Source organism: Trachypithecus francoisi, unplaced genomic scaffold (assembly GCF_009764315.1).
Source record: "Trachypithecus francoisi isolate TF-2019V2 unplaced genomic scaffold, Tfra_2.0 Lachesis_group8, whole genome shotgun sequence".
In the NCBI taxonomy this organism is placed as follows: Eukaryota; Metazoa; Chordata; class Mammalia; order Primates; family Cercopithecidae; genus Trachypithecus; species Trachypithecus francoisi.
Genome location: NW_022681473.1, coordinates 1,082,496 through 1,103,133, shown reverse-complemented (window position 1 = coordinate 1,103,133; position 20,638 = coordinate 1,082,496). Strand labels below are relative to the sequence as shown.

Below are 20,638 nucleotides of genomic sequence, written 5' to 3'. Positions count from 1 at the left end.
GGGAGGCGGAGCTTGCAGGGAGCTGAGATCCGGCCACTGCACTCCAGTCCGGGCGACAGAGCGAGACACCGCCTCAAAAAAAAAAAAAAAAAAAAAAAAAGCAAAGCTGAATGCGCAGGTGCACGCCTGCTGCCGGGACAGACAAGAGGGAGGTCCATAGAGAACGTGCACGCGTGGCACCATGCATGGGAACAGCCAGCGTTCACAGCGCCCATGAGTTCCAGAGAGGGCCAGCCCAGGGCTCACCCGACGGCCCAGGCGTGCTCCCCCTCCCAGGTGGAATTCCAGCAAACACGGAGTTTGCAGCTGAGCAGCGCGTGTCGTTTAAAGTACGAAACGGTTCCATTCAAAATGAGAATTGGATGCCTAAGTTTCCCAGACTGTCACTTAGAGCTCTCTGCTGTTGGGTTTGTTACCCGCTCACTGAGTCGCTGTGAAACAATCACGTGGGTTTCTTCTTTGTGACACGCTCTGGAGTGAGAAGAGCAACAAGCCTTGGGGGTTCTGGAACGGTCTCTGAGCTGGGTGGTAGTCCTCACCTGCTCTTTGGATGTCTTTCCACTCTCGTGCGAGACGTCTGGGGCCCAGAGCCACATGCCTTCAGCCTGAGCAGGGCCGATGCTCCCCTGCCCACCCGCGGCCGGGGCTCATCGTGCTGTGTGGTCTGAGGTCAGGACGTTCTCGGAGCAGTTTTTCCTGAATGGAAAAGGGACAGGTTTTGGTTTTCCGGGGTACCGTTTTTGTCAGTAGAGTATTTGATTTTGCCGAGGTATGACAGCAGATTCACGCAGCATGAAGAACGTGAGTGAGGTGGGGCCTGTCCTGTGCTGCACGTCCGTCCGCGTGGGTGCAGGTGGCTGGTGGGGCTGAGTGCGGTAGACAGCGGGGACACAGCAAAGCCGCCCACCACTCCTCCCAGGGCCGCTACAGGTGGGGTCTGGGCTGCCCCCGGCTCCCATGGCATCCTCTCTGCCCACGTTTCGAGGAATTTGCTCTCCGCCAGGCCCCAGAGCTCCTGGTCTGTCCTCCTGAAGTCCCCAGGCAGCCCTGACGCGGGGCACTCACTGTTCCCGGAGGGCTGGATGGACATGTCACACTTGGTGACCAGGATGGGTCAGGCTCAGGCCAGGCACATGGCCTCTGCCCTGCAGGGAGGAGGGGAATGAGCCGGGCCACTGCCCCTCGGCCCACACCGTGGAAGCACTCACCTCTTCCCCAGGGTGCCTGGTCCCGAGTGTGTTGGGGCCGTGCTGTCGGGACTCACTTGAGGGCCAGTTGGCGCCACATCCCCTCGTTGTCAGCAGAGCGGGTTTCTCAGGCGCCCCAGGCCCTGACGTCACAGCGTCACAGTCCCCATCGTAGATTTTGCAGCAATCTCCCCTCCTGTCCCTTCTCCATCAGACTGGAAAAGGCTGGAGAGAGTGGCAGTGCCCAGCTCTGTTCCTCTTGTGGCCATGCTGTGGGGAGCCGTGTGGGCAGGGACAGGTGATGGCTGAGCTCCTGCCCTCCTGCCGACTGGGGCACCCGGAAAGCCACGGGGGTCCCGGGGGTCCCTCCAGGACAGGTAGCGGCTGAGCCTTTGTCTTGTTTGAGGAAGAAGAAAGGGTGGTGAGGGTGGCCACGTCCCCACCTGGCCGTGGTTTGGTTCATTTTGCCTCATTGCTGAAAGGCTGATCAGCGTGGGGATGATGCTTTCCCAGTGAGGTGAGGTGTCCGTTGGCCAGGACAAGAGGCAGGCGTGGGTATGGAGAAAAGGTGGGCCTGGCCCGGAGAGAGCCGAGAAGCAGAGGAGGCAGGGATGGGTGTAGAGGAAGTGTCGGCCTGGCCTGGAAGGAGCCGGGAAGCGGCGGCTTTCCTTGCTGAGGAGCCCTGGCCTTTACAGCAGCTGCTGGAGGCTCAGTGGCCAGCTCCGTCCGCTCTGTTTCCACCGCTGCAGGTCCTTGTTGCCGGTGTTGGTTCAGGCCAGAGTTGAAATGGCTTCTGTTGCCTTTAGGGTCCTCCGAGTGTAGAAAGGAACAAAAGTCCTATCCTAAGATTGGGGCTCTAGCACTCCAATGAGTCTAGCTGGGAGACCGTTCGTGCTTTTAAAGGTGAACGAATGGGTGCGTGGTGAACCCTTGCCCTGCTCCAGCTGCTGCTGCAGGAGGAGCTCTGTGCCTCGCTGGTCGCTGAGCCCTGCGCACGCTGCCTGTGCTCAGGGCTGCTTGTGGTTTTAGGGAGCGGCCACCAGGCTGGGAGGCGAGTCTTAAGTCCGGCCACACCATGCCTTTGGGGTGTGTGCGCTGCAGTGGCTGAACCACTGTGCAGCTCCTGCTGGATAGATTGCATCTCAGTGTGTCCACCCGCATCAGACACAAGGCAAGGGGCCTGCGTAGCTGTGGGGTGGTGATGCCAGGAACCCTGGACGGTGGCCCCAGTACACTGAGGGTCCCCGGTGCACCACACCTGCTGCCCGACTTGCGTGATTTTTGTGAGCATTTTCTTGGTGTAGTTTGTATGTGTGTGTGTGGTTGTCATTCTGGGCATCGGCTGCAGCTTTGCTGAGGTCTTCAGTGCCTGTGGTGTGATTGCTCCCCACCAGCACACAGTTTAGTGACACACCGGCCAAGCTGCAAAAGCATCTTGTAGAATGCCTGATAAAGGAGGAGGCTCAGACCCTGCAGTGTTTGGATCAGCGGGCGTGACATTTTGCGTAGTCCGTCCCCAGATGAAGAGAAGGCTGTGTGCCCTCTGGTCAGTGAAGACGAGCATGTACACTGCAAATTCACAAGTTCTGAAGGGATTAAAATACCACTCCCCAGCCTGCTAGTTAGAAAACAGGCTCGGGTGAGATTTGAAAGATCAAACTTTGATTTTTGTGTGGAAGGAACATGAGTCAGTGAAGGAGGCGTCTCAGAGACCCCTGCCCCGCCTTCCCTGTGGCTATGCCTGGGGACCCCTGCCCCGCCTTCCCCGTGGCTGTGCCTGGGTTTGCTGTTTGAGGGTTTGTGTTTCCAGGGTGTCCTGCGGGACTGGTGTTTGCTGAGACCCGAGGTGGCCCCTCCCTCAGGAAGGCCGGTGGGATGCGTTGTGTTCTTCCTTCAGCAGGAGCTAGTGTGGCACTTCTGGAACCTTCCGATGTTTTTACCAAACTTGATCTTTGCTTCCAGGGATGCCCGCCGTCTGCAGCCCCGGCATGGTGCCCGTGGCCCTGCCCCCGGCCGCCGTGAACGCCCAGCCCCGCTGTAGTGAGGAGGACCTGAAAGCCATCCAGGACATGTTCCCCAACATGGACCAGGAGGTGATCCGCTCCGTGCTGGAAGCCCAGCGAGGGAACAAGGACGCTGCCATTAACTCTCTGCTGCAGATGGGGGAGGAGCCGTAGAGCCTCCGCCTCGCTGCTGTGTCACCCCAGCTCTTTGGACACGCCGACTGGGCGCTCCCCAAGGAATGCTGTCCCAACAAGATCCCCGTGACACAGCACCCTGTCGCCCCTCCCGTGGACGTCTGGGCTGCCCCGCCCAGGCCTGCTCTTGGATGCATGGGGTTTTCGGTTCCTGGCGGCCCAGGACGGGGCGGGGGCTCCCTTCGCCTCTTGTGCTGGGAGGTCTCAGCTCATTCTCCTGTCCCCAGGACGTGCGTCTCCCCTTCTCATGCTGTTCTGGAAAATGTTCTTGCTGTAGAGAGCAGCTGCTTCTGCCAGGGTGTTGGAGGTGGTGGAGCGCCTTCTGATTCCATTCATGGCATTTTGTGATGTGATGTAATTGGAATAGAGCTGTTGATTTAAGGCACACACAATCCCTCACACTGATTTGTGGGTTTTTTTTAGAACTTCCCAGCCGAAAACTCACGTCTTTGCCCTAACGCGCTTTGCTGTGAGCCTGGCCCCTGCCCAGGGCTTGGGTCTGGTGAGCCGAGCCGCCTCCTGTGGATGGCATGGGGCCGGCCTCTGGCTGGCTCACCTGGCCACTGTCCAGCCAGCCTTGTGACAGACTCCAGCCTGAAGGCAGGATGAACCCACACCTGGCATGAGGAGGGGAGCCTGGCACAGTTGGCCGGGCTCTGCCTGATTGCCAGCCAGCGGGCATCTGAAGCCCAGTCCTTCACCCGCGGGAGGCTGCCATCCGTCTGTCCTGCTGCTCACGCCAGCTCCGTGGGTGCCCTCCCAGGGGGCTTCTCTTCTCAACAGGCCTTGCAAGGCTGGGGTGGGAGGTGATAGAGGCAGCACGTGCATGATTCTGAGAGGGGTTGCGGCACTGCCAGCTGACTGCTGATGACAGCTTGGGCAGCTGCTGTGCCCGGGACCTAGGTTCAGTGTGGGCGAGGGAAGCCTGGCGAACGTGGCCCTGTAAAAGCTTTCTGAGGCGGGAGGCGTGCGCTCACCTCTGACTGCCTGGGTACCGTGTGTAGCATCTTGGGTTACAGGACAGATTTTAGGTGACACCTGGTTATGAAAGGAATTTGAGAAACTTCTCACAAGTGATGCACTTTACATAATCCGCATGCCATCGAGACGCGCGTGTGCGCACCCGCATGTCTGCTGTTTGTGGTTCAAGTGTCTGCCCCCAGCCTTTGGACAGAAACGCATTGATACGGACAGAAGGAGAAGGCCCACAAGTGGGTCTTCTATGGAAGATGCGGAAGGAGGAAGTTAGTGCTTACGTTTTAGTCTTTTTCTCCCTCGAAAAAATAGGTTAAGTTTCAGTGTCAGCTAGAAAATACTGCTTTCCGCCACCGCCTGGGGGTGGTTTTTGTCAAATATACTGTTGATAAATATTTATTTTTGTAAACTTGAAGTGTGTGGTGGCCGTTGGGGAGGGACATGGCAGCAGCAGGCGCCTTCTTCAGCCGTGGGTCCTAAAGGCCTTTGATTGTGCGAAGAAGAAAGACATGGCGTTTGCTCAGCAGACGCTGACCACTCAGACAGAGGGCCCTGGGATTCTGTCTCAGATGGCCTGGTCTTACGTCTTCTCCATTGGGAATGAAGGTGTCAGGCGGGACTGGAACGTTCTAGATGATATGTTCTGTGATATTAACAACTCTTACCCGGGACGGACCGCAGGCCACACTTGGAGGCCTCGCTGTGCTGGGGGCTTCGGCGTCCAGGCGCCCAGGTGTGGCCACCAGCACTGGTTTCTGCCTTCGCATTGCTGGGGTGCAGTGAGACTGCCACACCATGCACGTGTGGCTCTGTGGGTGTCTCTTGGAGAGGACGTGGCCCCTGCTGCCAGCCCCTGAGCAGCCCGTGTCAGGGCCAGAGGGAGCCGCACAGTGGGGGCCGGCCTCACCGGAAGGAGAGCAACCCTTTGCCAATGATGTGTGAGGGCCCGAGGGAGCCGCACGGTGGGGCCGCCTCGCTGGAGGGAGAGCAACCCTTCGCCAATGACCACGCTTGCTGCCATCTCTTAGTTTTCTTTTTCACGAATGCTTTATTTTTTTAATAGATAAATCACATTTGTAAGTCCTTTAATAAGATGCTGCTTCCCTTCATTCTGTGCTGTATTTCCTGCGTGAAGGCTACTGTAGCAGCAGCTTGCTGAGCCCCTCCAAGCGGTCCCCAGAATTAGCTGGTTCACGCCCCCCACCCGCCCCCGCCCCCGCCCCCGCCTGTCGGATGTGGATGAGGTCGTCGCACTCAGAATGACAGGCTTGTTCGCCAGGTCACAAGGGCAGGCTGCAGCGGGTTTGGGAGCTGGGCTTAGGCCCCTGGTGTCTGAGGGCCCGGGGCCTTGCCAGGCCTCTGCCTCTCCTGCTCCTGGGTTTGAAGATGCAGGCCGATCGCCAGCTCTGTGGCAGCGGTCACTAAGGACAGCCTGACTGTGCCATCTCGGAGCCTCGGGCAGGGCTCCGGAGGCTCCCTGCTCCTGTCCACTCTGCAGATGCTCCACTGTGCAGGCGCTGCCCTGCAGGGTATCAGCGGGCGGGGTCTCGGCACATGTGCTTCTGATTATTTTACTGGGGTCCATTGTCCAGATTTTTCTTTGACTGTAAAATATATTTTTACTTTTTAGCCTCCTAATTTAATAAATGATCCATATAAAAATAGAGAAATAAAGTTCTTTAAGGGAAGGTTTACCATGTTTGTTCCCGAGTATTTTTTAACTTAATTCACAGTACGCAGGAGTAAGGAATCAGTCAGAGTCAGAGCTCACTCGTTAACAGACTCAGAGCAGGAACCGCACGCCTTCAGACCAAGCCTGGCCTTTGTTTCCCAGATTGAATTAGAGGCAAGTCCTGGGAGCTCCTCCCTCAACAGCGGCAGTGGGTGTGGGTCTACTCTTCGGGCCCAGGCACCCTCTCCCCGCTGGGTGGTTCTGTTGTGCCTTTTCATTTCCATCTGGGAGTGAGCGTGGAGCACGACCCCGTTCTGAGAGAGCCCGCTGGGAACTGTGGCACCCCCAGCTCAGGAGTCTGAGCCCCTAGTGATGAGCGGCTCATGCTTAGGGACCCGCAGCATCCTTAAATGTGAGCAGCCCTGCGGAGACCCCGAGCCACCCCTCACACCCAGGCACAGACGTGTTGCTGGAGCGTCCACAGACACGGTGGGGTGTCTGCCCCCTCTGCTGCTCCACCCCCGAGGCATGCCCGCCGGTTCCCTGCCCCCACCTGAATGCAGCCTTGCTGCAGGGTCGGCTCCACAGCAGACTGCCAGCCCTTAGCTCTGCGATTCCGTGAACACTTTTTGCCCAAACAGCTGACAGAAGCTGAGCCTGTGTTAGTGCTGGACACAAAGCCAAGAAGTGGCACGTCTAAAAGCCCGTGACAGAACACCAAGCTTGCTGGGAAACCACAGTACCTCAGGGCACAGCCGGGCTCGGGAAAGCGGGGAGGGCCCCGAGGCGGGGATGGGGAGTGGGCGCGACAGGGAGTGGGCCAGTGATACCAGCAGGCCGGGACCCAGGGGCCCATGTGCGAGGCCCCAGTGCGTTTGCCGAGGGAGCACAGGGTGCCGTGTCCCGGGTGTCCTGGGCATCCGCAGCCGGCGGGTCTGGAACCTGTGCCTGGGCAGCTGGGAGATGTGACTGAGCCCAAGAATGGGGTTCCTCTCACGCCAGGACGTTGGGAAGGTGGTTCCCTCGTTGAAAGGTGAGCTAGGAAGAAGGCCACATGCTGGGACCCAGAGGCCCTCAGAGCCCCAGGAAGCCATGACCACGCCCCCTTTCCCCCGACTCAACGGGCTTTGGGTTTGATCTGCACCTGGCCTGGTCCAGGAAACTTCCAGGGGCCAAGTGCATTCCTGTGGTTCTTTCTGAAGGGGCCATGTCCACACAGGCTGCAAGGATCCGGCACTCGGAACCACTCCACATGCACTTACTTCAAAGAGCAAAACAGGCCGGGTGCTGTGGCTCACACCACGAATGCCAGTGCTGTAGGAGGCCAAGGTGGGCGGATCACCTGAGGTCAGGAGTTCGAGACCAGCCTGGCCAACATGGTGAAACCCATCTCTACTAAAAATACAAAAATCAGCCGAGTGTGGTGGTGAGCGCCTGTAACCCCAGCTACTTGGGAGGCTGAGGCCGGAGAATTGCTTGAACCTGGGAGGCGGAGGTTGCAGTGAGCTGAGATCGTGCCATTGCACTCCAGCCTGGGTGAAAGAGTGAGACCCTGTCTAAAATTTTTAAAAAGGCAAAGCACTAGGATTTTGTTCTATGATATATAAAATATTTTATGGTCCAGAGTCAAAACATAAAACAAGGTGAATTCACAGAGACCACGTCTTCCTGGCCTGTGCTGCTGTCCCCATCGGCTCTCCTCCCTGTAGGTGGGTGTGCCCATTCCCCTTCGCGTGGCCTTCCTTGGCCTGGTGTGTATTTGATGCAAGCAAATCACACGTGTGCACGGAAAAGTGGAGAGGCCTCCACACTCACAGGGACCCTTCCTTTCCGCAGCAGCCTGGCCTGTGGTGTGTGCCTTCCATGGACGTCTGGGTCACTCTGTGTGGCTATGACTGATGGCATCGCTGCTTCTGTGGAAAAGACCCCTGGGCGTGGGACTCCTGAGCAAAGATGGACCCGCCTCCCCTGCCCGAATCCCCACCCAATTCCTGGTGCCCCGTCCCCATCGCCGGGCGTCCCCATCACTGCATGTCCCCATGGCCGGGCTGGCCTCTCCCTCTCGGTGCTGTCTTGGTGCAGCTGCCCTTAGGATCTCTTTCATTTATTATTTGTTTATTGATTGATTGATTGTTGTTGTTGTTGTTGTTGAGATGGAGTCTCGCTCTGTCGCCCAGGCTGGAGTGCAGTGACGCAGTCTTAGCTCGCAACCTCCTCCCGCAGGGTTCAAGCAATTCTCTCGCCTCAGCCTCCCGAGTAGCTGGGGTTACCGGCGCCCACCACCACACTTGGGCTGATTTTTGTACTTTTAGTAGAGACGGGTTTCACCATGTTGGCCGAGATGGTCTCCATCCCCTGATCTCATGATCCACCCGCCTCCGCCTCTTAAAGTGCTGGGATTACAGGCGTGAGCCACCGCGCCCAGCCAGGATTCTTTTTAGGAGGAGGTTGAGCACAGCCTTGGGGCTGCCTTTTTCTTCTGTCTCCTCTGCTCTTTCCACTTTACAGAGGGTAACTCCAGGATACACGCTGCACGTTCTTTCCCTTCTTTATCATTTGTTTATGTTGCTAATGATTTTGTCTCGTGTAAAATGTTCTTTTTTTTTTTTTTTTTTTTGAGACGGAGTCTCGCTCTGTCGCCGGGACTGGAGTGCAGTGGCCAGATCTCAGCTCACTGCAAGCTCCGCCTCCCGGGTTCACGCCATTCTCCTGCCTCAGCCTCCCAAGCAGCTGGGATTACAGGCGCCGCCACCTCGCCCGGCTAGTTTTTTGTATTTTTAGTAGAGACGGGGTTTCACCGTGTTAACCAGGATGGTTTCGATCTCCTGACCTCGTGATCCGCCCGTCTCGGCCTCCCAAAGTGCTGGGATTACAGGCTTCAGCCACCGCGCCCGGCCCCATGTTCTGTTTTTAATGTTGTCACGTGTTCATCTTTTCCCTTATTGTTCCTGGATTTCTGTTTCTTAGGAAAGTTTTCCACATTCAAGTTTTAAAGGCTCTTCTCTCACTTATTTTCCTTTTTTTTTTTTTGCCCTTCCTCACGGACCCCACTGGAGGCACCGGGCCCGCTGCGCGGGATGGACCGACCCTCGCTGTGCGGCGGGTGCGCAGCCCCCAATCCCCTGGGCCCGGCCTGGCCTTCCCGGCACCCGCCGACCCCGCCCCGCCTCCTGCATCCCCGCAGGGCTGGCCCGCGCCGGCTTCTCCGTCTAGAGGCTTCTGGCGGCTCGTGTTGGGACTTACCCAGGAGCTTCTTCCGGACAGGCTTGTTCAGAGCTCATTTAATGAACTCGGGGAAAGTCGCTTCCCACACGCGCATCCATCGTGCGGAGCCCCGGGGGCCGCTGCGCTGCGGGGTGAGGGGGTCGCAGCTGCGTCGCCTGCTTGTCCCTGAACTCCGGGGGTTTCCATCCTTCTCGAGGTTTCCATGGTTACCCGGCTCCGGCTCGGAAAGAGAAGACGTCGCTTTCCCTCCCCGCTGGGTTCCTGCTGCAGCGTCCCAGGCCCCGGTGCGGCTGAGATCAGGGAGGGGCGGGGGGTTCCGGGCGGGGGGTTCCGGGCGGGGGGTTCCAGGGCGGGGGGTGGGGGAGCAGGGCGGGGGGCTGGGTACGGGGTGGGGCGTTCCAGGGCCCGCCCCAGACGCGGGAAGCGCCCACTCTGGAGTGCTGCAGGCCGGGGCGCCGCAGGCACCGGTGAGAGGAGCAGGGCCAGTCCTGGGGACCCGCTGCGGGGATGGGAAGCGGCTGCGAGGCGGGGTCCTGCTCCCTCCCCGCGGAAGGGGACCCGGGACCCACTCAGACCGCGGCGCATCCCAAACATCCCAGCGCCCCTTAGTTGGAGAAACGGGCAGAGACCCTGCAAGGGGTGGCCCAGGCCCTGCGTGTCCTCCGGGGCCTTTGCCGCGGCCCCTCCTGCGCCCCGCGCCCCTGACATGCTCTGTGTGGGCGGGTGGCTCAGCCCTGCGCGGTGGCCCCAGGAAGTGCTGAAATGAAGGAGCGCTTGGGCGGCCCCCTCACAGGAGTCTCCAGAGCCCCTTGATGTGGACACAGCACAGCTGGCCGCTTGCAAGGTGTGAGTGGGCAGAACTGACAGGTCCTGCTATACTCTGAGGCCTGTATCCTCTCTTGAAAGGGGACACCTCATTCCAGAAATCCAGCAAGGTGGGTTTATTGAGACCATCCCACTGAAAACTGCAAAATGATGGATACCATATGTTTTTAAATTCTTCTTGGAGTTTCTGAAAAGATGACAAAGGAAAGGGGAAGCCACAGAGGTGATTACAGCAAACTTCAGCTTCAGTCCAGGTGGTCTTGTGGGGATGGAGGGTGGAGATCTACAATGTTCATGGATTGAAATAGTCACTATGTAAAGATGTCAGCTTCTCTCAAATTAATTTAGTCAGTATAATCCCAAAGTCCCAGCAAGCCCTGTTTTGTTGTACTGTTTTTTGGTAAAGCTTGATAAGTTAATTCTCAATAGCTAGGAAGAGTCAAGACATTCTTGTAAAAGAAGCACAAAATGTGAAAGCTTGCTCAAATAGCTATCAAGGCTGGGCGCAGTGGCTCACACCTGTCATCCCAGCACTTTGGGAGGCCAAGCAGGGGAATCACTAGGTTCAGGAGTTTGAGAGCAGCCTGACCAGCATGGCCCACCTCTACTAAAAATGCAAAATTAGCTGGGTGTGGTGGCAGGCACCTGTAATCTGTTACTCAGGAGGCTGAGGCAGGAGAATCACTAGAACCCGGGAGGTGGAGGTCACAGTGAGCTGAGATCATGCCATTGCACTCCAGCCTGGGCAACAGAGCGAGACTCTGTCTCAAAAAAAAAAAAAAAAAAAAAAAAAATTGGCCGGGTGCAGTGGCTCACACCTGTAATCCCAGCACTGTGGGAGGCCGAGGTGGGCAGATCACCAGGTCAGGAGTTTGAGACTAGCTTGGCCAACATAGTGAAACCCCATCTCTACTAAAAATACAAAAAATTAGCTGGGCATGGTGGTGGGTGCCTGTAATCCCAGCTACTTTGGAGGCTGAGGCAGGAGAATCGCTTGAAGCTGGGAGTCAGAGGTTGCAGCGAGCTGAGATCGTGCCACTGCACTCCAGCCTGGGGGACAGTGCAAGACTGTGTCTCAAAAAAAAAAAAAAAGATATCAGGACTATCAAGACTATTGTCTACAGTAAGACAATAGAGTCCAGGGAACAACACAGAGACTGCAGAGATGACAGGGTGGGCAACAGATGCCCTTTTTAGTACATGATATTGGGCCAAGCAGCAAGATCTATGAAATAAAATGGAGTCAGACCCCTACTTCATGCCACTTTCATACACCAATTCTGGGTGGATTCAAAATTTAAAGGCAGAGGGCAAAATTGCAGAGCTTTTAGGAAATAATTCAGAATACAGTATTCCTGATCCCAGGGAAGAGAGGGGTTTTCTTAAATAAGACTGAGAGGCACTAGCTGTGAAGGATTGAGTCGTTAAAGTAGCAACTTCTGTATTGTGACCTGTGGATTTCTGCTAGGTGTGTTTCTTATTTGGATATAACAGGGCATGTGGGCCAGGCATGGTGCCTCACACCTGTAATCCCAGCACTTTGGGAGGTCGAGGTGGGCGGATCGCCTGAGGTCAGGAGTTCAAGACCAGCCTGGCCAACATGATGAAACCCCGTCTCTACTAAAAATACAAAAATTAGCTTGGTTTGGTGGTGCATGCCTGTAATCCCAGCTACTTGGGAGACTGAGGCAGCAGAATCGCTTGAACCTGGGAGGCGGAGGTTGCAGTGAGCCGAGGTCATGCCACTGCACTCCAGCCTATGCAACACAGCAAGACTCCATCTCAAAAAAACAAAAAACAAAACCAAACAATAAAAAAACAGGGCATGTCACCCATTTCTTTGCTCACCATTATTGCATGTGTGTGACTGCACTTGGCCACTGGTCACCTCTGTTAGTAGCTCATTCACAGAGGATCTGTGGGAGGTGACCTTCTCAGTCCCTGTATGTAAAAAATGTCCTTGTCACTCTTAAATGACAGTCTAGTTGGGTATATAATTCTACGTTGAGTTACCTTCCCTCAGTGCTTTGAAAAATTCCGTGGCACCATCTTGCTTCATCCAGTGCTACTAATGAGAAACCAGGTACCTGTCTGCTTCTCATGCCTTTGTAGGTGAACTGCCTTGTCTTTCTGGTAGCTTTGAGGTTTTCCCTTTCTCTTGGGCGTATTTTTGCTTGGTCTGCCTTGGCACTCACTGGAAGCTCTGAGTCTAAGACTTCATGTTTTTGTTCTGAAAATATGGCCTCTCTTCCACTCTCTATTCTTTCCTTTTGGGGCTCACTAGAAAAAGTATTGAGATTTCCAGATCTGTCCTCCATATCCTCTAATCTTAAAAAATAAAATCATCCTATTAAACCTGATAGCTTGAGCGCATGGCCTTTGTCTTCCTCTACTGACAGAGTGTTTGCTGTCTTTCAGGATGTTGGCATCTCTGAGCTGCTTGGTGGTTTCAGGCTGAATGCCCATTTTCTTTTTTCTTTCTTTTCTTTTTTTGAGACAGAGTCTCGCTCTGTCGCCCAGGCTGGAGTGCAGTGGCCGGATCTCAGCTCACTGCAAGCTCCGCCTCCTGGGTTTAGGCCATTCTCCTGCCTCAGCCTCCCGAGTAGCTGGGACTACAGGCGCCCGCCACCTCGCCCGGCTCGTTTTTTGTATTTTTTAGTAGAGACGGGGTTTCACTGTGTTAGCCAGGATGGTCTCGATCTCCTGACCTCGTGATCTGCCCGTCTCGGCCTCCCAAAGTGCTGGGATTACAGGCTTGAGCCACTGCGCCCGGCCTGAATGCCCATTTTCTATAAAGAAATGTGATGTAGTCAGACTCTGTGTCCCCGCCCAAATCTCGCCTTGAATTGTATCTCCCAGAATTCCCACGTGTTGTGGGAGGGACCCAGGCAAAGGTAATTGAATCATGGAGGCTGGTCTTTCCCACACTGTTCTTGTGATTGTGACTAAGTCTCGCAAGATCTCACGGGTTTATCAGGGTTTCCACTTTTGGTTCTTCCTCATTTTCTCTTGCTGCCACCACGTAAGAAGTGCGTTTTGCCTCCTGCCGTGATTCTGATGCCTCCCCAGCCATGTGGAACTGTGAGTCCAGTTAAACCTTTTTTTCTTCCCAGTCTCGGGTATGTCTTTATCAGCAGTGTGAAAACGGACTAATACAGTAAATTGGTACCGAGAATGGGGCATTGCTGAAAAGATACCTGAAAATGTGGAAGTGACTTTGGAACTGGGGAACAGACAGAGATTGGAACAGTTTGGAGGGCTCGGAAGAAGACAGGACAGTGTGGGAAAGTTTGGGACTTCCTGGAGACTTGTTGAATGGCTTTGACAAAAATGCTGATAGTGATATGAACAAAAAGGTCCAGGCTGAGGTGGTCTCAGGTGAAGATGAGGAACTTATTGGGAACTAGAGCAAAGGTGACACTTGTTATGTTTTAGCAAAGAAACTGGTGGCATTTTGCCCCTGCCCTAGAGATTTGTGGAACTTTGAACTTGAGAGAGATGATTTAAGGTATCTGGCAGAAGAAATTTTTAAGCAGCAAAGCATTAAAAAGCTGACTTGGATGCTGTTAAACATTCCATTTTAAAAGGGAAACAGGCCAGGCATGGTGGCTCATGCCTGTAATCCCAGCACTTTGGGAGGCTGAGGCAGGTGGATCACCTCAGGTCAGGAGTTTGAGACCAGCCTGGCCAACATGGAGAAACCCTGTCTCTACTAAAAATACAAAAATTAGCCAGGCATAATGGTTCATGCCTGTAATCTCAGCTAGGGAGGCTAAGGCAGGAGAATCACTTGAACCTGGGAGGTGGAGGTTGCAGTGAGCCAAGATTGCACCACTGTACTCCAGCATGGGTAACAGAGCAAGATTCAATCTCAAAAAAAAATTTTTTGTTGTTGTTAAAGAGAAAAACAGAGCATAAAAGTTCAGAAAATTTGCAGCCTGATGATACAGTAGTAAAGAAAAACCCATTTTTTGAGGAGAAATGTAAGCCAACTGCAGAAATTTGCTTAAGTAGCAAGGAGCCTAATGTTAATCCCCAAGACCATGGGGAAAGTGTCTCCAGGCCATGTCAGAGACCTTCACGGCACCCCCTCCCATCAGAAACCTGGAGGCCCAGGAGGAAAAAGTGGTTTTGTGGGCTGGGCCCAGGGTCCCTGTTCTGTGTGCAACCTAGGGACTTGGTGCTCTGCATCCCAACCTCTCCAACTGTGGCTGAAAGGGGCCCAATGTAGAGTTCAGGCTGTGGTTTCAGAGGGTGGAAGCTCCAAGGCTTAGCAACTTCCATATGGTGTTGAGTCTGTGGGTGCACAGAGGTCAAGAACTGAGGTTTTGGAACCTCTGCCTCAATTTCAGAACATGTATGGAAATACCTGAATGTCCAGGCAGAAGCTTGCTGTAGGCGTGGGGCCCTCATAGACAACCTCTACTAGGGCAGTGCATAAGGGAAATGTGGAGTTGGAGCCCCGACACAGAGTCCCTACTGGGCCACCACCTAGTGGAGCTATGAAAAGAGGGCCACTGTCTTCCAGACCCCAGAAAAGTAGATCCACCAACAGCTTGCACCATGGGCCTGTAAAAGCCACAGACACTCAACATCAGCCCATGAAAGCGGCCAGGAAGGAGGCTGTATCCTGCAAAGCTGCCCAAGACCATGGGAACCCACCTCTTGCATCAGCATGAACTGGACATGAGACCTGGAGTCAAAGGAGATCATTCTGGAGCTTTAAAATTTGACTGCCCCACTGGATTTCAGACTTGCATGGGCCCTGTAACCACTTGGTTTTGGCCAGTTTCTCCCATTTGGAACAGCTGTATTTATCCAGTACATGTACCCTCATTGTATCTAGGAAGTAACTAACTTGCTTTTGATTTTACAGGTTCATAGGCAGAAGGGACTTGCCTTGTCTCAGATGAGATGTTGAACTGTAGACTTTTGGATTAATGCTGAAATTAGTTAAGACTTTTGGGGACTGTTAGGAAGGCATGATTGGTTTTGAAATGTGAGGACATGAGATTTGGAGGTTCCAGGGGCAGAATGATATGGTTTGGCTGTGTCCCCACCCAAATCTCACTGTGAATTGTATCTTCCAGAATTTTCTTTTTTTTTTTTTTTTTTTTGAGGCGGAGTCTCGCTCTGTTGCCCGGACTGGAGTGCAGTGGCCGGATCTCAGCTCACTGCAAGCTCCGCCTCCCGGGTTTACGCCATTCTCCTGCCTCAGCCTCCCGAGTAGCTGGGACTACAGGCACCCGCCACCTCACCCAGCTAGTTTTTTTTGTATTTTTAGTAGAGACGGGGTTTCACTGTGTTAGCCAGGATGGTCTCGATCTCCTGACCTCATGATCCGCCCGTCTCGGCCTCCCAAAGTGCTGGGATTACAGGCTTGAGCCACCGCGCCCGGCCCAGAATTTTCACATGTTGTGGGAGGGACCCAGGCAGAGGTCATTGAATCATGGGGACCGGTCTTTCCTGTGCTGTTCTTGTGATACTGAATAGGTCTCACAGGATCTGATGGGTTTATCAGGGGCTTCTGCTTTTGCTGCTTCCTCATTTTCTCTTGCCACCGCCATGTAAGAAGTGCCTTTCATCTCCCACCGTGATTCTGAGGCCTCCCGCAGCCATGTGGAACTGTAGGTCCAATTAAACCTCTTTTTGTTCCCAGTCTTGGGTATGAAGACGGTGTGAAAATGGACTAATACATCACTGTAATCCCCACATGTCGTGGGAGGGACACCGTGGGAGTGATTGGATCCTGGGGGTGGTTCCCCCAGACTGTTCTCGTGATAGTGAGTTCTCACAAGATCTGATGGTTTCCTAAGCATCTGGCATCTTTCCTGCTAGATCTCATTCTCTCTCCTGATACCTTGTGAAGAAAGTGCCTGCTTCTGCTTCGCCCTCTGCCATGATTGTAAGTTTCCTGAGGCCTCCTCAGCCAGGCAGAACTGTGAGTCAGGCCTCTTTTCTTTATAAATTACACAGTCTCGGGTATTTCTTTATAGCAGGGTGAGAACAGCCTCATGCAAAAGGCTTTGGGCCCCCCTCTCAGCACTTCCCAAATGTCTCCTTTTCAGGATATCTGCCAGCGTTGCAGATGATTTACTTTCCTGTTTTCAATTGCTGCTATTTTAAAGTTTCTTTCTATCATTGTCATGATTTTGTGTCTGTGGGGGAAGACATGCCCACTTTTCCATCTGGAAACCAGAAATCCCTTTTAAAACATCTTTAAAGTCTAAGTAACATTGGTTTGTATTCACTGTGTTTATTTTTATAGTTCCTTGCTCTGGGGCATCAGCAGAGCCCTGTGGTTTTGAGTGTGGCCTCGACTCGAGCTGCCTGGGTGTGAGCCCAGCTTTGCCCCTGACAGAACCACACCTTCTCATTGTTTTGTGCCTCAGTGTTCCCTTCTGTGGAGTGGGAGACACAAAAGCAGACACCACACAGGGTACTGTCAGGATTGAATGAAATGGTTCTGGAGCACAGAGACTGCGCAGCACGGGCCTCTGAGAGCGGTGCTTGTACCCACACACTGACATAAATGGGTCTAAGGAAATCATTGCACCGTGGGAATGACTGAGGCTTAGGAAGCCATTTGTTTACACGTGGCTGAATGCAGACCCAGATCAGGCAGTGACCTGGCGCAACCTCCAGGGAATCAGCCTCGGAGACGCAGGGTAAACCTATAGAGGCTCACCCCAGTGGTGACCATCCTAGTCCACCACCCACCGGAGCCCACCTGTAACCTTGTCAGGCCCCTGACTATCTCCAGCCCAGTCCTGGGGTGGCCGGCCCTGCTGGGCCTCGGCCAGGAGGGCAGGAGAGGCTGGAGCTTTGTAGCACTGGCAGGGGCCTGGCCAGCCCCCTAGGAGCTGGGAGCTTTGTAAATGTACAGCACGATAGCATCACCTTCTGGGCAGGGCAGGACCCACCCAAGGGCAGAGGGCAGAGGCAGGCCCCAGTGTGGGGAAGGCCCCACTCTGCACCCACAGCAGAGGCTTCCGCAGCCAGGCACGAGCATTGCTTTTGTCTCCCCAGGTCACAGTCTGCCTGTAACCACCCCCTGCCCAGTAGGAGGTCATTTTGTGTCCAAAGCTCCCTGCATCCCACTGTGCCTAGGTCCTGGCTGCTACCACCTTCACTGTCTTCCCTGCCCACACCTGCAGCCCCAGCTGCCAACCCCACCCATCCCACAGGCTCCTCGATACCCTACTGTCTGCACCCGGTGCTCTCTGCTCTGGACAGAGCAATGGAAAGGAAGGGCAGAAAGCCCTGCCAGTGCATGTGGAGGTGGGACAGGAGGCAAGCAAGCTCACGTGTGGCTCATGTAGCAAGTGGCCCAAGGAAAGCATTCCCGGGGAGGTGTGCATGGGACGGGGTGAAAAGCGGCTCCGCAGGGCCCAGCACCAGCCTGGCAGCATTGCGCCCGGCTCCATGCACCTGCCCTGGGGAGCGGCTGCCTCCCCGCTGACCAGGCCTGGTTGCCTGCTTGCCCCACTGACTGCCTCCATCTTCCTGCATGAGCTGGTTTCCTCACACAATCCCCCATACTGGAAATAACAGCCGGGGTGACCTCTGGGTCCTGGTGGCCCCCTGCCCCTCGTGCCCTGGGCAGTGCTCCCACAGCCCAAGAGTGACTCCCAGGGTGCCCACAGGGGCATGTGGATGACCAAGCGGCTCCTTGTCCCCCACCCTGCCTGGCCCTCCCAGAGGCTGCCTGGACCCTCAGTGGCTGCTGGGGGTCCTGCACTGTCCCCCAGATGTGGCCTCCAGCCTTCAGGCCCCAGGCAAGCAGCTCACAGAGAACCTGGACAGCCTGGGAGAGATGGCAGGCAAGGAAAGACATCAGGACAGGAAACACACTCGATGCTCAGGGTTTATTTGCAAAACTGGGCTGGGTTGAGCGGAGGGGGCTTTGGGATGCCGACCTCTCTCTGACCTGGCCGTTGTGACCTCAGCCCTGAGGTACCCTGCAGCAGGCAAGCCTAGCACAGCTTCCTGGCAGCAGCCGGCCTTGCCTGGACCAGCCTGTCTGTGCCCCAGTGGCCAGATGTGGCCAGCCAGAATCCCTGCTGCATGGGGACTCTGGCCATGGCAGGGACACACAGGCCCACACATTCTTAGCTTGTTTCAGGGCGTCCCAGTGACATCAAGGAGGGGCAAGGCCAAGGTGGGCCACAGGCTCTCCCAGGACAGGACTCCTGAGTGGTGCCCTCCTGAAAGGGATCCTGCTGGCCCCTCACCCTTCCGGGGTCCGGTTTCACCCACAGGGTGGGCAGCAGGAGCACAGAGGCACGGGGTGCCACACACAGAGGCCGGGGGGCTCCGCAGAGCAGGCCCAAGGTTTTCATGATCGGGCAATGCACGTCCTGGCTCCAGGTGGACAGAGCATGGGGATGGAGGCAGAACATCCTCAGACAGCAGTGGCCTCCTGGGCCAGGAAGCCAGGGGGGTATGTGGGAGCCATGGGCGCAGGGACACAGAAGGGCGTGCAGCCACACTCATCCACATGGTTGTAGGTGTGCAGGACAGTCGAGCCGTCGGGACAGCGCAAGAGCACCGTCTCCTCGTGGACCCGCCTCTCCTGGCAGCAGGTGCACTGGTGCTGCATGGCCTGGGCCTCTGCCGAGTACCTGTGGACACAGGGGGCCCCTCACATCGGCCACCTTGGCCCTGCCGTTTCTCTGCCCAGGCACACTGACACGCGGGCCTCTGGGGTCCTGGGCCAGATGGCCATCCCCTTCTGTCCACAGTGGCCTGCTCTGTGGGCACGTGTGGCTTTGCCTTCTCCGAAAGGGCAGCTCTGGGCCCCAGGGTCCCTTGGCTCCCGGCTCTGTCTTCTGTGGCTTGCTCTTCCCCTGTCTGAACCAGCTCCTCCAATCCTGCTGACTCTGAGCAGTCCTTGACCCTTCCTCCTGCTGCTTCTAGCTAAGGGTCAACCCTCCTGGCCCTTCCTGCTGACAGCCAGCCACAGCGGCAAGTCATGGGGGCTCTACAGAAGGCTCTGGTTCCACCCACTCTTTCCGGGGGGGACACCTGAACCTGGGTTCGCAGCTGGGAGGTCTGTGCCATGTGGCTCAGCTCAGCCGGGCCCTGGCTTTCTACCGATGGACGTGGAGAGGGGGAGCCCTGCTGGGGAGCTCCTTCCCTCCTTCCTGGAGCTGGCGTAGGCCCCCCTGTCTCAGAGCAGGGTGCCAGTCAACTGACGGGCCAGGGCGGACCCACCGCACTCACTTGGACTCTCCGGGGCAGGAGCCCTCACAGAAGGTGATGTTGACCTCAGTCCTGCAGCCCTGGTGCCACAGGACGGTCGTGTTGACGCGGACTTGACAGAAGTCTGGGAGGAGGAAAGGCAGATTTAGAGCCCCACCGGACCCTCACTCTGAGGGCCTGTACCTGCTGGGCCGACCCTCCCCATAGGCCCACCCCTCCCATGGCCCTCCAGGACTGAGGGTGGAGTCTGTATGCTGGCATCACACTGCTGCCCGGTGCAGATGTCTGGGCAGGAATGGATGGGCAGCGACGGGCTGGAGCTGGAGCTGGAGCTGGTGTGGGAAGGTGGCTTCCACTTACCCTCCTCACAGGAGTAGCAGCAGCCGGTTTTCCTGAGGCTCCCCTGGGGGGCCAAAGACAGGGGACAGGGCTGTGGGCGGGGCCTCCCTCCTGGGGAGAGGGGGCCACCCAGGCAGGGGCGTGGCCTCCCAGGCAGGGGTGGGGCCTCTCAGGCAGGGGCGTGGCCTCCCAGGCAGGGGTGGGGCCTCCCAGGCAGGGGTGGGCCTCTCAGGTGGGGGCGTGGCCTCCCAGGCAGGAGTGGGGCCTCCCAGGCAGGGGTGGGGCCTCCCAGGCAGGGGCGTGGCCTCCAAGGCAGGGGCGGGGCCTCCCAGGCAGGGGTGTGGCCTCCAAGGCAGGGGCGGGGCCTCTCAGGCAGGGGTGGGGCCTCCCAGGCAGGGGTGGGGCCTCCAGCACACACCCTGCAGCTGGACACATCTGGGCAGGATGCAGGCTGTGGGGTCAGCAAATAGACTCCGCTCTCGACCTCACAGTGGTACACGGTGCAGTTGTCCACACGGCTATTGACCCAGGTTTCGTTCAGCTGAAATGCAAGGGTGGGAGTGGAAGCTGAGTGTCGATGATCTCTTGTGCGGAGCCCTGTTGGGGGTGAGGGTCTCCAGGGAGGGAGCTGAGACCTGCCCCCACATGCCTCTGCTGTTACCTGGACTGGTGGACCACCAGGCGTGAGGCAGGCGGTCTGCACGCACTCCCCGCAGCACTGCCCGGCCACGCTCTTGTACTCAAAGCCCTGTGGGGACAGGAGGGGCATCAGGCCCTAACCCTCTCCTCCAGTGTATGCCCCAGCGCAGCCTGCCCTCCTGTCTACACCCCAGTGGCCCAGGGGTCCTTAGCCCTGTCCCTGCCTGGGTCTATACCCGAAAAAGTTGCCCTCACCCAGTTATCCTGGCTCAGCCTCACCCCAGTTTCCAGCACCTTGTCTCTAACTACCCCTGCCTTCCTGGAACCTGATCCCAGACCCTGTCCCCAGCAGCCTGCAGGTCCTATCCCACCCC

General features: G+C 56.3%; 2 protein-coding genes across 2 annotated transcripts in view; one reads left to right on the top strand and one right to left on the bottom strand.

Moving 5' to 3' along the window:
- The window catches only part of TOLLIP (toll interacting protein), a 33,110-nt gene extending 27,056 nt beyond the window's left edge, over positions 1–6,054 (top strand). Inside the window, exon 6 of the mRNA XM_033207515.1 lies at positions 3,150–6,054. Coding sequence (XP_033063406.1) covers positions 3,150–3,364 — 215 coding nt within the window. The 3' untranslated portion in view covers positions 3,365–6,054. The remainder of the gene's footprint in view (positions 1–3,149) is intronic.
- Positions 6,055–17,934: 11,880 nt separating this feature from the next.
- The window catches only part of MUC5B (mucin 5B, oligomeric mucus/gel-forming), a 43,735-nt gene continuing 41,031 nt past the window's right edge, over positions 17,935–20,638 (bottom strand). The window contains 5 exon segments of the mRNA XM_033204010.1: positions 17,935–18,706; positions 19,308–19,410; positions 19,647–19,689; positions 20,044–20,166; positions 20,287–20,373. Coding sequence (XP_033059901.1) covers positions 18,487–18,706; positions 19,308–19,410; positions 19,647–19,689; positions 20,044–20,166; positions 20,287–20,373 — 576 coding nt within the window. The 3' untranslated portion in view covers positions 17,935–18,486.